The 13095-nt window shown below is 37.6% G+C and overlaps 2 protein-coding genes across 5 annotated transcripts; one reads left to right on the forward strand and one right to left on the reverse strand.

Annotated features, from left to right (window-relative positions):
• The first annotated feature begins 1395 nt into the window (after positions 1-1395).
• Positions 1396-7871, forward strand: LOC117918699 (protein FAR1-RELATED SEQUENCE 11-like). Of its 4 annotated transcripts, XR_004651923.1 has the most exons (7): positions 1396-1858; positions 2047-2186; positions 2954-3961; positions 4559-5002; positions 5085-7069; positions 7269-7334; positions 7584-7871. XR_004651923.1 is itself a non-coding variant. In XM_034835531.1 (5 exons), exons 3-5 carry the CDS (start codon positions 2993-2995, stop codon positions 5946-5948), a joined length of 2277 nt encoding a protein of 758 aa, XP_034691422.1. In that variant the 5' UTR covers positions 1396-1858; positions 2062-2186; positions 2954-2992; the 3' UTR covers positions 5949-6152. The 4 variants fall into 4 exon arrangements, 3 of the variants coding, with proteins under 3 accessions (XP_034691422.1, XP_034691425.1, XP_034691423.1); XM_034835531.1 differs by lacking the exons at positions 7269-7334; positions 7584-7871 and having other exon boundaries at positions 2062-2186; positions 5085-6152; XM_034835534.1 differs by lacking the exons at positions 2047-2186; positions 7269-7334; positions 7584-7871 and having other exon boundaries at positions 5085-6152.
• Positions 7872-9295: 1424 nt separating this feature from the next.
• Positions 9296-11685, reverse strand: LOC117918215 (kynurenine--oxoglutarate transaminase 3-like). Its single transcript, XM_034834722.1, has 5 exons — positions 11549-11685; positions 11016-11117; positions 10138-10291; positions 9905-10030; positions 9296-9619 (listed from the first exon to the last, which is right to left on the reverse strand). Exons 1-5 carry the CDS (start codon positions 11683-11685, stop codon positions 9395-9397), a joined length of 744 nt encoding a protein of 247 aa, XP_034690613.1. The 3' UTR covers positions 9296-9394.
• Positions 11686-13095: the final 1410 nt, after the last annotated feature.

The following is a 13095-nucleotide window of genomic DNA, read 5'->3' on the forward strand; positions in this document are numbered from 1 at the left end:
TTTTCTCGATCTTGTTATTATAGTTAAAAACAACAAAAACATGGAAAATCCCACAAATATACATATCTAATGATGTTTAATCATGCATGAAATAACCCTTGTATCTTGAGGTAAGATCGGAGGAAGTTACCTTGTAATTCTGAATTTTTATGACAATCCATCCAAACCATAGCTTTCTAAACAGACACTCGACTTGTTTGTTAATGTAAAATGGTATAGATTGTTATTAGTTTTGCTGTCAACATCATACAACATTGGGCAAAATTACTTTCCAGGAAAGTCTAGGAACGTTAGCAGGATTGGCCCACCAGAATTCTCTTCGAAAAGTTGAAAGTAGCAAACAGTCATATGTTGGGGTTTTGTGCTTCTAAGCATGCTCACTTATGAGCACAGCTGGCCAAGTTATTTAATTCTCTTTCTATATATATATATTTAAAATTATTATTAAAAAATAATTATTTGAAAAATAAATGTAAAAGTATTATATTTTGTTTACCTTATATATTTGAAAAATAATTAATTTAAAAATAAATTAAAAGATCTAGTCAAAGAAGTTAATTAAGCAATACTACGAAACTTTTCTCAATTGTATGCTTTGAATGATCAGTGGCCTACCACCCCAGGTATCAATACTAGACTACTATCTCTCTGAAGCAAAAAGTTGCAGAAGCTTACAGAACAATAACGGTAGAAACAATATGTTACCGTCAACTTTTGGAACGGGGACATGAAAAGATAGTCATGGACCCGAGTTTTGTTGGGATGGGTCGGTAAAAATTGGAACTGGACAACCACTCAAGATTGCCAAATCTTTCAGATGGCCCTCAAGTCCTTATCTAATGAAGACAATCAAAACCTTGTTATGAGCTTTGTTCGATATAGCACTATACATATTAGAGTTCATATATAGAAACTTATGTTTCAAATTTATTCATCGAAGGTATTTCTTACCATTACTTAGTCAAAAGGATAAATATGATAAAAGCTAAAAAAAATAAAGGGATTTTTGGAAAATTGAATCTCAGCCGTTCAATTTTCGCTACCAGGTTTTATTGATATTTTTCGGGAAAAAAAAAAGGCAAAAAATAGCCTCTATCAAACTTCCTTCCTGATTTTGGTTTTGCCCCTTCCCAAAACCCAATTTTGTGGCTGATTTTCGCCAAAATTGGCCATTTTTTTTAATCGTTTGGCTAGCCTTTGCAAATTGGGAACAAAATTTGGGACAGAACCAATGTCGGTTTTAGGTACTGGGCTAATGAAGTTAGGTTGGTGGGCCTATGGCCTAGCCGAACAGGCTCCTACAAAATTTTAAGAAACTTAAGCCCAAGCTCAATTCTAAGCCCAAACCGTTTGCTGGTGGTGATCACACATCCCTGATGTAAGCAGTGCCTTATCCCATTAACGTGAGCCTCGGACCCGGCGCATTTTAACGATTTGGCGAACGCACTACCTTGGCCCGTCCGGTACCTGAAATTCGAAACATTCAGGGATTAGGGTTCGTCTGACTTACGCCACAGTGCTCACAATACACCCATCAATATGGGCCGTTGATTCCAAGTGCCCACAGCACCGCTCGAATCTGATGGCCGTGCCTTGTTGGACCAACCAAAACTCCCCGGATCAGAAGTAAGTGCATGACCACAATCGGACGGCTGATAATCGAGTATGTGCTCTCGATAACCCCGTGTCTCCTCCAGGCGCACAATAGCTCATATCCGATATAAAGTCTATCCTCCTCCATGGATGCGCATTACTCACTCCTCCCCAATCTCTCCTCCTGTTCATCAAGTTTTCTATGAATTTTTTGAAATCCTAGTTGCGTTCCTCAGATTTCTCAGCTATTTCTCTCTCACCTCTGGTACTTAATTTTCTCGCTTATTTTCCTTCATTTTCTCGTCAATCGTTGATTCGGTTTCATGTTCATGACAAATTTTCTCGTTATTATGGTTAATCTCTTCGTTTTCATATGCATTATTATTTTATGTTAGGGTCAACCTTTTATTCATATTTTTGGACTGAATTAGATGACTGTTGACCTGTGATTAGATCACATTGACGCAGATTTTCGAATGATCGTTTTATTTTATGGAAAATCTTTCTCGGAAAGATCGGAATGAAGAATTGGGACTTTTTAGGGTTTCAACTGATCTGGAGATAAAGCATTTGTACTGGACTTCGTCGCTCCAGTGAGTTTATTTGATCGATTTAGCTTTCTGTTAACTTATTGGATTCGCAGATTGTCATGTTAACCAATATATGTATCCACACAAAGCAACTATGAACACATTATCGTGAAGAGGACTGGTGATACAATTCTCGAAAATTTTGGTTATAAACACCGGTGAAAAGTGCTTGCATATGCATTATGGTGAAATGTGAACTCCAATTTTATGTTGCTAAGCTTGGGGTTTAGCTTGAAAGATACTTTCTGTGGTAGGTCTCTGTTTTTTATTTTATTAACTCATCAAAGAGAGGGGGCCTTCATCTCTCTTACATACACGAAAAAGGAAATGGGATCCACTATCAGATGGGGTCCTTTATCACCCTAGCCACAAAAAGAGTTTCAGTTGGATCAGTTTGCCTGTACTTTTTACATGCTGTTTTTCTTCTAAACACTCACAGAAGTTCATCATATGTCAAAATAATTTGATCTAAATCATGGGAAATCAAATGCATAAAATGGATAAACAAAGCTTCTTCTTCTTCTTCTTCTTCTTCTTTTGATATACTTGCAGTTTATTCCTATGGGATGGTTTTTTCAAATCTTTTTTTGGTGATATAAAAATTAAATGAGGTCCAGTAAAGTGGCGAATTGTGAACAGAAGTGAAGCTGAGCTAATTGCACTTCTTATTATGGTTTGTGGAAGATGCTGGTAAATTTATCTGGCATGCTAAACTATGCACCTCATGGACATTCTGGTTTTTTTATTGAACATTTTGAAATTGTGAGCAGGTGTGGCATCTTCAGTTTCATGTCTTGAAAGTGGAAGCAATGTCTGATTTAACAAGTATAGTGAAAGAAACTTCTGAGAATGGTACAGATCTGTCTCCAGATGATATTGGCTCCATTGAGGAAATGCCTGAGGACACAATCTTGTCGCAACAAACTTCTGTGAACCTTGTCCCTTTTATTGGCCAGAGATTTGTTTCACAAGATGCTGCTTATGAATTTTATTGCAGCTTTGCAAAGCAATGTGGCTTTTCAATCAGACGCCATCGAACTCGAGGAAAAGATGGTGTAGGTAGGGGAATTACTAGAAGGGATTTTACTTGCCATCGTGGTGGCTATCCACAGCTGAAGCCATCAGATGATGGAAAGCTGCAAAGGAACCGAAAATCATCACGTTGCGGGTGTCAGGCATATATGAGAATTGTTAAAAGGGCAGATTTTGATGTCCCTGAATGGCGGATTACTGGCTTTAGCAACATCCACAACCATGAACTCTTGAAATCAAATGAGGTGCAGCTACTTCCTGCCTACTGCACCATGTCTGCTGATGACAAGAGTCGAATATGCATGTTTGCAAAAGCGGGGATGTCAGTGCGACAAATGTTAAGATTAATGGAGCTAGAGAAGGGTGTTAAGCTCGGCTGTTTACCATTCACGGAATTAGATGTGAGAAACCTGTTACAGTCCTTTAGAAATGTGGATCGAGATAATGATGCAATTGAACTTCTTAAGATGTGCAAGGATAAGAAGGATAAGGATCCCAACTTCAAATATGACTTCAAGATAGATGCCAACAATAGGTTGGAGCATATTGCCTGGTCATATGGTTCATCTATTCGATCATATGAGGCTTTTGGAGATACCATAATATTTGACACAACCCACCGTTTGGATGCATATGATATGCTTCTTGGGATTTGGATTGGAGTGGACAATCATGGAATGAACTGTTTCTTTGGTTGTGTTTTCCTACAGGATGAAAATATGCAGTCCTTTTCCTGGGCATTAAAGGTGAGTAGGTATATGAGTATTTGTAGTATGTTTGAATATTGTTGTTGTTCTTATTATTAGTAGTATTATTATTATTTGTCTCTTAATATTGTCCATATGGTGCTAGTAGTAATCATTCAAGATCATTTAATTTTTTAAACCCTAGCTTTTGTTTAAAAAGAAGATTGAGCTTTATGCCTTGTTGTGGCTTGGGGTAATACTAAATGAAAGGGGTGTGATGCTCAGAGCCACAGTGAGATTCACAAATGCTTTGCCCCTAGGCTTCCTTAAAACTAGCACCCGTTTGACTCATAAAGTAATAAAGGATAGGATTTTTGCTACAATGGGAACTCTACATCAGCTCTTTCTGCTGAAGATACAAGATTGGTCTGGATGGAAAACATATTAAGATTTATGACAGAAAAGAGTTTAATTATGGTTTCTAATTACAATAAATTTCTTATATGCCTGAGTTTGCAGTAGAATTTATGACCTGATTTACTCGTGTAATTTCAGGGTGATGGCATGGAAGACCAAATTACCAACAATTCCTCCCAAATTATTAGTTTATGTCTCAGATTTGTTTCCTTTTTTTATTTGTGTTTCTTTTTTTGACAGACATTCTTGGGTTTCATGAACGGAAAGTCTCCACAAACAATTTTAACTGACCAAAACATGTGGCTCAAAGAAGCACTTGCTATTGAAATGCCAAATACCAAACATGCTTTTTGCATTTGGCATATCATTGCAAGGTTCTCAGATTGGTTTTCTGCACCACTTGGGTCTCAATATGATAAATGGAAAGCTGAATTCCATCGGCTCTACGAGTTGTACTCAGTGGAGGATTTTGAAGTAGGATGGAGGAAGATGGTTGATACGTATGGACTACATGGAAATCGACACATTGTCAGTTTATATGCATTACGTTCATTTTGGGCGCTGCCATTTTTGAGAAGTTCCTTCTTTGCTGGGATGACAAGTACATTTCAATCAGAATCTGTAACTGCTTATATCCAACGGTTTTTGAGTGCACAATCTCAGATTGATAACTTTGTAGAGCAGGTAAAAAACCACCACTCTCTTTTTCTATGTGATCATGGGTTAATTTTATAAAGCTTACCTTGTTTCAACTTTCTCCTCATAGGTGGCTGCTATTGTTGATTTTAAAGATCAAACAGGGGCAAAACTAAAGATGCAGCAGAAGGTCCAGAAGGTCTCCCTCAAAACGGGTTCTCCTATTGAGTCCCATGCTGCTACTGTGCTTACACCATATGCCTTCTGTAAATTACAGGAGGAGCTTTTGTCAGCCCCAAAGTATGCATCTTTAATGTTAGATGAAAATTATTTCATTGTGAGACACCATACAGAAATGGATGGAGGGTGCAAAGTGCTTTGGGTCCCTCATGATGAGTTCATTAGCTGTAGTTGCCATGAGTTTGACTTTTCAGGCATCCTTTGTAGACATGTCCTTCGTGTTCTTTCAATAAACAACTGTTTTCATATTCCAGACCGATATCTACCTGCCCGCTGGCGTGATCTCTGCTCATCTATGACTAGGCCCTTCCAGGTGTCTACTTCAAGGGAACATGGAGGGAAGATCCAGTTATTACAGTCCATGGTTTCAACACTTATTGCAGAATCAGTGGAGACAGAGCAACGGCTTGATGTTTCTTGTGATCAAATTTCCATGGTGTTGTCTCGTATCAAGGAATTTCCTGGACCAGCACATGGTGCTAATGATATTTCATACAATAGCCCTTCTGACTCATTGATTCTTCCAGAAGTTGAAGATTCTGATAGTATGATTCACAGTTTTAATGTGGGAAATCCTCATCATTCTATAACTCTGGGAAAGCTGAAAGAGAGAAGACATAGAGATGGGGTAGATATCTACAGGAAACGGAGACGTTGCTCTGTGCCTTGCTGTGGGCAGTTTGGACATGATGCAACTGATTGTCCAATGATAGGAGGTGATGATTTGAATGGAGATGGGTTAGGATTCTTGTAGGTAAATTGCTGGAGCTTGTTAGATGTATAAAAGCAATAGCTATATTGTGGCCTATATTCATACATCATCAATATTAGAAATTTTCTGTCTTTCCTGAAGCAATCCTACTTTATTCCCGATTTTTCTCTTTTGCAGAATGATCTCTCTAACATTCTATTAACATCAATGAGATCTTCCATTAAGGAGAGTAGAACAGTTATACCACACTCTGTTAGCCTTTTAATGATATATGGACTTCAGTAAGAAAATACTGTGGCTTGTTTTGTAAGTATGAATCAAGGAAGCCATTTCTGTAACTGAATCAAAGAACTGATTTCAATCTCATTTTAGAACAAACTAAATTTCTTGCTTAGCCGGTCTTTATCTGTGCATCATTAATTACTTCTTGTGCATTTTTATAGTTGCCAAGTTTGCATTTGGTTCAGTATGAACTTGATTAGTGTTCATTGCTGTCTGGCTGAATTGAGTTCATGAAGTTAATTGACCACTAGTTTGTTTACAGTACATTCTGTCGTAGGCTGGGGAGCCAGTTTTCTAACTTTACAGCAGTTGATTGTAATATCATGAGGCTAATTCATCCAATGTGTTTTCTTGGATCTTCGCAGAGAAAATGTGTTTTCTTGACCATGTTACTTTGTGATTCATTTGCACTAGATAATTATTTCACCTGAGAAATTCGTTTCTACTCCATTGTTGGGTTCAGTTATATGAGACCTTGAATTCATCGTTTTTTGGATGATGAAGTTGTAGATGTAATTATTATGTTATGCGCTTCAAGTTGCTTTGGATGAGAACCATGAAGTCACAACGAGGGCATGTATTTGTTCTGGATAAATGAACTGATTCTGATATTCCTCTAACCTAATGTCATATATAGCCTATGTTATGTCTAGTTCAATTCCACTTTTTATTGGCACATTCCTATGCAGGACAGTACTGTGAATTGATTTTTTGGCTTTGTTGTTCAGAGGCAGAGTTTTTAGTTGGAAGAAAGAAAAAAAAAGATACAAACATAGGTATGCAGGAACATTGACGATAATGTTTTCACCTGTTGAGGTAATTGTCTGATTAAATTCAAGCTCGGGGAACTGCAATCCCAAACACTTTTGGATCTTATTCAGGTAGTTTGTGTTACTTTCTTATATATGTATATTGCATTCTTATGATGCCTGTTCCATTCTTAAATGGGAACCAACCCAATCTCCCCCTCCCTGCTTTTTTTGGTGGATCATGTTCGGGTATTTTGCAGTCTTATGGTGCTGAGTGATTACAGAAAACTTCTGGAATAAACTAAACATTTTCATGATTGATGTTTACTAGGTTCAGGATGGAACTGCTACTAGATCTTGCAAGTTTGCATGGCTCCATGAAGCAATATGCAGGAATGTAATTATTCTCTCACTCACTCTAATTTCTCTTGTTGTGGCTTCTTTGTTAAGGGTGCTCCTGTATTTGCTTGGGAATATAAATGCGTGCAGGGTGGTGTACTTTACTAGACGGTTATCTTCTTTTTGCCTTAATCACTTTATCCTTGTGATGAAGTTTTTGCATTAGATTTTAAATTGAACTGAATTTTCTTTTCTTCCTTCACTACGAATGGAGAAGCTAAACCCACCTTTCTTGTGACTGTTGCAGCTCATTTTGTCACACTCATACATACAGCCTAAATTGTCTATGATTCTTCAGATTGCTTGGTAGCCTTCTGATATTATTGCTTCTGACTTTCCTGGATATACTAAGGTGGAAATCTACTTCATGCTGGAAATTCCTTTTGATTCTTTGCTGGAAATTCCTACTTTCTTTGATGTTTTCCTTGTTTGGCAATCCTTCCATGGAATTGACTCGGTGACCCTGTCTTAGTAGACATAGTTTTCTTTATCAGAAAACATTTATTTTCAAATGTTGAGAAAGCGTATTGTGTGATAAACATGGATAATTTTGGTTTCATATGGTCCAAGAAAGGTAGCTTAAAGGGCATGATTCCTTTTGGGGGCACATCTGATGATAAACTTACACACTGGAAACGTAAGTTGGATAAGAGTCTTGAGGTAGCAAAATGGTTTATTCCCGGAAGGGGAGTTGCTTGTTGAACTATTTTAAAACTATAGAGTTAACGAGCATCTTTGGTAGGAAGAAATTGAGTTTTCAAACGCCCATCATATATTCTTTTTTCTTGTCTTCTCATTAGGACAAAATAGAAAAAAAACTAATGTACTGATTACCAACTCCTAATCTCTTTATCTTTGAAAGTGCATTAAAAATCTAAATGTACATGTGGCATAATTTGATTGGTTACACTTGCTACAGGTGAACACTAAAACATAAGAGAATTTATTATTTAATTATCATTATTTTCGGGTAGTAGGTGTTTGCAAATTATGAGCCGTTGTTTAATGTGAGCGTGGAAAGCATTGGGAAACCTACTAGCGAAGGCCCAAGGATGGTATTGAGAGAATCCTTCAACTCCGTTTTGGGGGCCGTGGCGATGGCCAGAGTATTTTGTCTTTACAAAACAAGATCTTGGGGGTCAGGGTTGGCTTAGGGCTCATTTAACTATGATTGGCTTTGGGACTAATTGCCTATTTTGTGTTGCCCACTCACCACCGAAAAGTCACTATGCCTTTCTTTGTTATCATCCCACTTTTCCCACTAGTAAACTATATGAACTTTTCCCCCTCTATCTAAAATACCCTTTAGATCCATTGAGCCATGGGCTGAGTGGGGAAACATCCTTAAACCATACGGTAGATGTATGTTACTCGACTATATGAATTTACACGCATGAATCAAATCACGGGGAAGTGTAGAGGTGGACCGAAGCGTTTGTCAAGCTATTGCTCTCTTGTTCCCTCAAAGTCATGGAGTAAGACATCGATTTCTCAATAAGATGAATGCACGATGGACTACTCTAAAAAAACGTACATCTATTCACTGGAGTCGAGTAACATTGCGAGCTTTCTAAGATTTCTGACACCTAGTGCTCCTGTCCTGTTGCACATCTAGCTCTATATGTACAATGCGCATACGATATAACTCGTAGGCTGCTGCCACTTACGGGCCCAAACCCAGACCCTCAAAAGCAAGAGCTCCGACATTTAATGTAGCTTTGGTTGTATTACATGAATTATGGCTGTCTAGAAACTGTTTTTTTTTTAAAAAAATTTTGTTGTTTTAGAATGGAAAACAGGTTTTCAAGTAAAAAACGTTTTTGATAAACTTTTTACCAAAAATAGTTTTTTGATACCAACACTCTGAAGGTGGTGATGGTGATGCTCTTTCTATAACCCATCATCGTGGTACAAGAAGTAAAATGTTTTGTTCTCTACACCTATTCATCATACCTTCTCTGAACCTTAAAGAGTAAAGTTTTTATTAAACTTGGTTTGCCTGTATACTAACTCAATTTTGAAGCTACGTACAGAAAGCAAATATCCTTTTTCGTAAGCTTAAAATAGCTTGAGTCGACCTCTAGCATCCGAGAGGCCAGCAATTTTTTGTGCAGCAGCAGCCAAAGTAGCATCGCTCTTGCAGAAAGCAAATCTGATATATCTCTTCTGAGAGCTAAGATCAGCTGGGGGTCTTTTATCTGAAGGTGGCATCGCATGAAAAAAACCACATCCTGGTACAGCCACCACCCCGGCCTGTTTTATCAATTCCTCGATGAATTCTACCTGAGAAAACAAAAGGGAAAAACTAGCATGGAACTCAGCATTTCTTCCATCAAAGTAAATAAATGGCATGAGATTTGGGAAAACTCAAACCCCAAATAGAGCATCTTCAACAAACTCAAGAAGGATTACATCCAAATAAAGAATCTATGCCTTAGTTTCAAACCGTTACAAAAAGGATAATAGTTGAAGTCAATCATACTGACATGCCGAACCAAATTCACGTCTTATGACAAGCAGGTTAGCTGTTATAAATTACACAAACAAGCTTGTGAAGAGGGCTCTTACATCAGAAAGTAGGCAACTCTCAGGAAGCTCTGCAAATACGAAGACTGAACCCTGAGGTTTGAACTGAATCCGGAAACCAACCCCAGCAAGCATCTTGATAATAAAATCTCTTTTGGATTCGTAATCCTGAGCATTGATGGAATAAACTTCTTGATGATGCTACATGTTATTTAGATGTATAAGCAATCAAATTTGATGAAACAGGAATTTAAAAATTGATTCATGGATCCTACGCTTCTCAATAATTCAAAGTACTCTGGTGGAATTCTCAAAGCAGTCACAACAGCCTCCTGAAATGGTGCTGGAGCACAATCTGTAATCCTAGTATGGATATTTCTAATCGTCGAGGCAATGCAAGCTGAAGCAATGGCCCATCCAACCCTCCACCTGATAGACACACACCAACAGTGAAGCAGTGTGATCTGAACATGGCAAAATAATTAGCTGATGCCAAGGTAAAGACAATGAGTACAAGGATAGACTCCTTCAACAAAACATGAGAACAAGAGTTTTGGACAATGAAGATGTGATAATAGTCCGCTTTTGCATTCCTGGAAGTGAGACGAGGGTTACATGTTTTTCTTTGTAAATGTTATATACTCGTACACCTGCAAAAGAATAAATAAGGAAAAAAAATCCAAAGGCTTAGGAAAAAGATTGGGGGAAAAATATTTTCCAACTTCCTAATGTATTCAAGTTTTTTTTGTTTATTAACAGTTTCAGTCAAAAAAAAAAAAAAAAAGCCATTTCATCAAGAAGCCTGTTCAGTGAGGGATGATAGAGCTGGCTTGATTGGGGAAATGCAAAAATTCTACCATATAAAGATGTTTAGGGTGTAATATTGATGATAGAATTAGGATGTGGCAGCCCAAATATGTTGGGGATATGAGGAGGGAAACGCTTTATTCCATTTCATAATTTACAGTTTGTAACATGAAATATGAAATTGGTGCTCTAAAGTTTGAAATTAATACGTTCAACTTTATATGTATATTAAAAACTATAGAATAAAGTAGAGGAATGAAGGGAGTACAAGGGTAACTCTGATATCATGTACTAACTAGTCTGTTGAATGATGCTCCTATTCAATAAGAACAAGCAGAATGATTACCATACTTCATCTGTTATAGCTAGGCAATCCTTGGTGAGGCAAGCTCCAGCAATGATCTCCAACTCATCCTTGGTGAAAATTTTTCCAGTTGGATTGTGAGGACTGTGTTATTCCGTATCAGTGCATTTCAATAAGATTAGAAAATTTAATTATTTCGTTAATGGTTTGATAAACAATTCAAATATTGTTCTCCACGAGGCAAAATGATTTAACTAGCATTCAAGGAACCTGCTGTCTTGATTCCATAGAGTTTTCGGTGATAGTTAATGATACAAACCAAAACCTATATGAGTTTTTAAATTAAGCAAATTTCAGCTGGCTCATTCAAGTATCCAACTGCTTATAAAACTAAAATACAATGTCATAAGCAAAGTACTACTAAACAGTCATGGAGACTAAACAAATATATTCATTGAATAGCCAAATTCAGTGCAGGTTTCATGTAGATGATGCACATAAGCAAGAAATATCGTGGTCAAAGCTTCATGCTAAGTTGATAGTTCTTCATACAATGATAATTGGGAATTGCTAACCTGTTCAATATTATAGCTTTTGTTTTGACAGTAAAAGACTTCATAAGCTTGTTAGGACCCAATGTCCAGTGAGGTGGGTCAAGATCCACAGATACCTCATCATCAATTTTTCGATGAGAGTAAATACTAGGGGACATCACTGCTCATGGTTTACTTCAAGGCTGACGAACTCAAAATACAGAGTCAAAGTCTTGGTAAATGATAAGAAGAAACATACCGGATTCCTCCTGCCATAGTGATACATCCTCCATACGTTTCATATGAAGGTCAAAGAGTATAACTTCATCACCGGGTCAATTACTGTTCCAACAGAGCCAGCAACAAAACATATGAACCAAACAATGGACCCATATCAAATAAATATCAACTTAAGACACTAAAGCAATATTTTAAACAGTAATGGAAAGAACAAGCATACATGCAAACACGCAGCTGCAAATGCTCGGATGGCCACAGCAAATAGCAATATCAATAAGAGGGTCAACATCTAAACCATGCATTTCTTTCATTTTCCTTGCTAAGTTGTCACAAATTCCTTGCACATGCCTGAGAATTAATAAAGTTTATTACAATTCAAAATAGGACAGAATTTTCCCAGAAACTGGCTTTCTGAACAAAAGAAAGAAAGAAAGGCAATAATCTTGAAACAGTGTATGTTTCCTCACCCAGTGTTGGGCTAATTTCCCTAATGCTACATTTGGTTGATGAGAACTTGGGAAAATTGAAGAAAAGGAAAGTCAAGCCTCAATTTTCTTTCTCGAAGTCTTCCACAACTGAAACAGCAGAAGAGTAAAGACATTAAATACTCCGTTTGGTTGCTGAGAAAGTGGACAAAACAAAAGAAAATGAAATTGAGACCTCAAAATTCTGGCTTTGGGTCCGGGAAAATGAAATACTCAACTCAACTTCAAAACTCAACATTAGAAACATTGCACACATTAATGCTCTGTTCGGTTGCTGAGAAACACTGAACGGAAATAAAAGACAACGAAAATTGAAACCTCAAAATTCTCCCTCTGGGTTCCAAGAAAAAGAGACAGCACAACAATTAAACTTTTTGACGTTTACTTATCCTCAAATTCTCGGAAACAAATAGAGTCTATGCGAATACATGCACGGTTCCAGGAGAAGTTGAATACAAGACAACGGCACCAACCTTTACTGGTTGAAGTCAGAGAGAATGGCTGAAACAGCGGCGTTTTTGACTTGGGAAGGTGCTGGGAAGTCGGGGAAGACTTCGGCGAGGTTGATGGCGTTGCATCGCTGAGCTAGATGCGAGAACTCTTGAATGGGTGAGGGAGTTAGGGTCTTCGCAGCTGAAGAAAGCTTCTTCTCCATCTCCAGCTCCAACTCCATTTCTCTCTTTCGTTGTCCTCCGAATTCCAACGACCCTTCACTCATAAGAAATGGGTTAGGCTACTCCAATGGGTTTTGGATTTATGGAAAATGTCTCAATGCCCAATTTTCAAAAGTATCCATGGTTGGTGGCCCAACTCGTAAGATAGTGGCCTAAACCCAAAAGTTTTACGGGCTTTTTAAATTTATAT

The sequence above is a fragment of the Vitis riparia genome, chromosome 7 (genome assembly GCF_004353265.1).
Source record: "Vitis riparia cultivar Riparia Gloire de Montpellier isolate 1030 chromosome 7, EGFV_Vit.rip_1.0, whole genome shotgun sequence".
Classification (NCBI taxonomy): domain Eukaryota; kingdom Viridiplantae; phylum Streptophyta; class Magnoliopsida; order Vitales; family Vitaceae; genus Vitis; species Vitis riparia.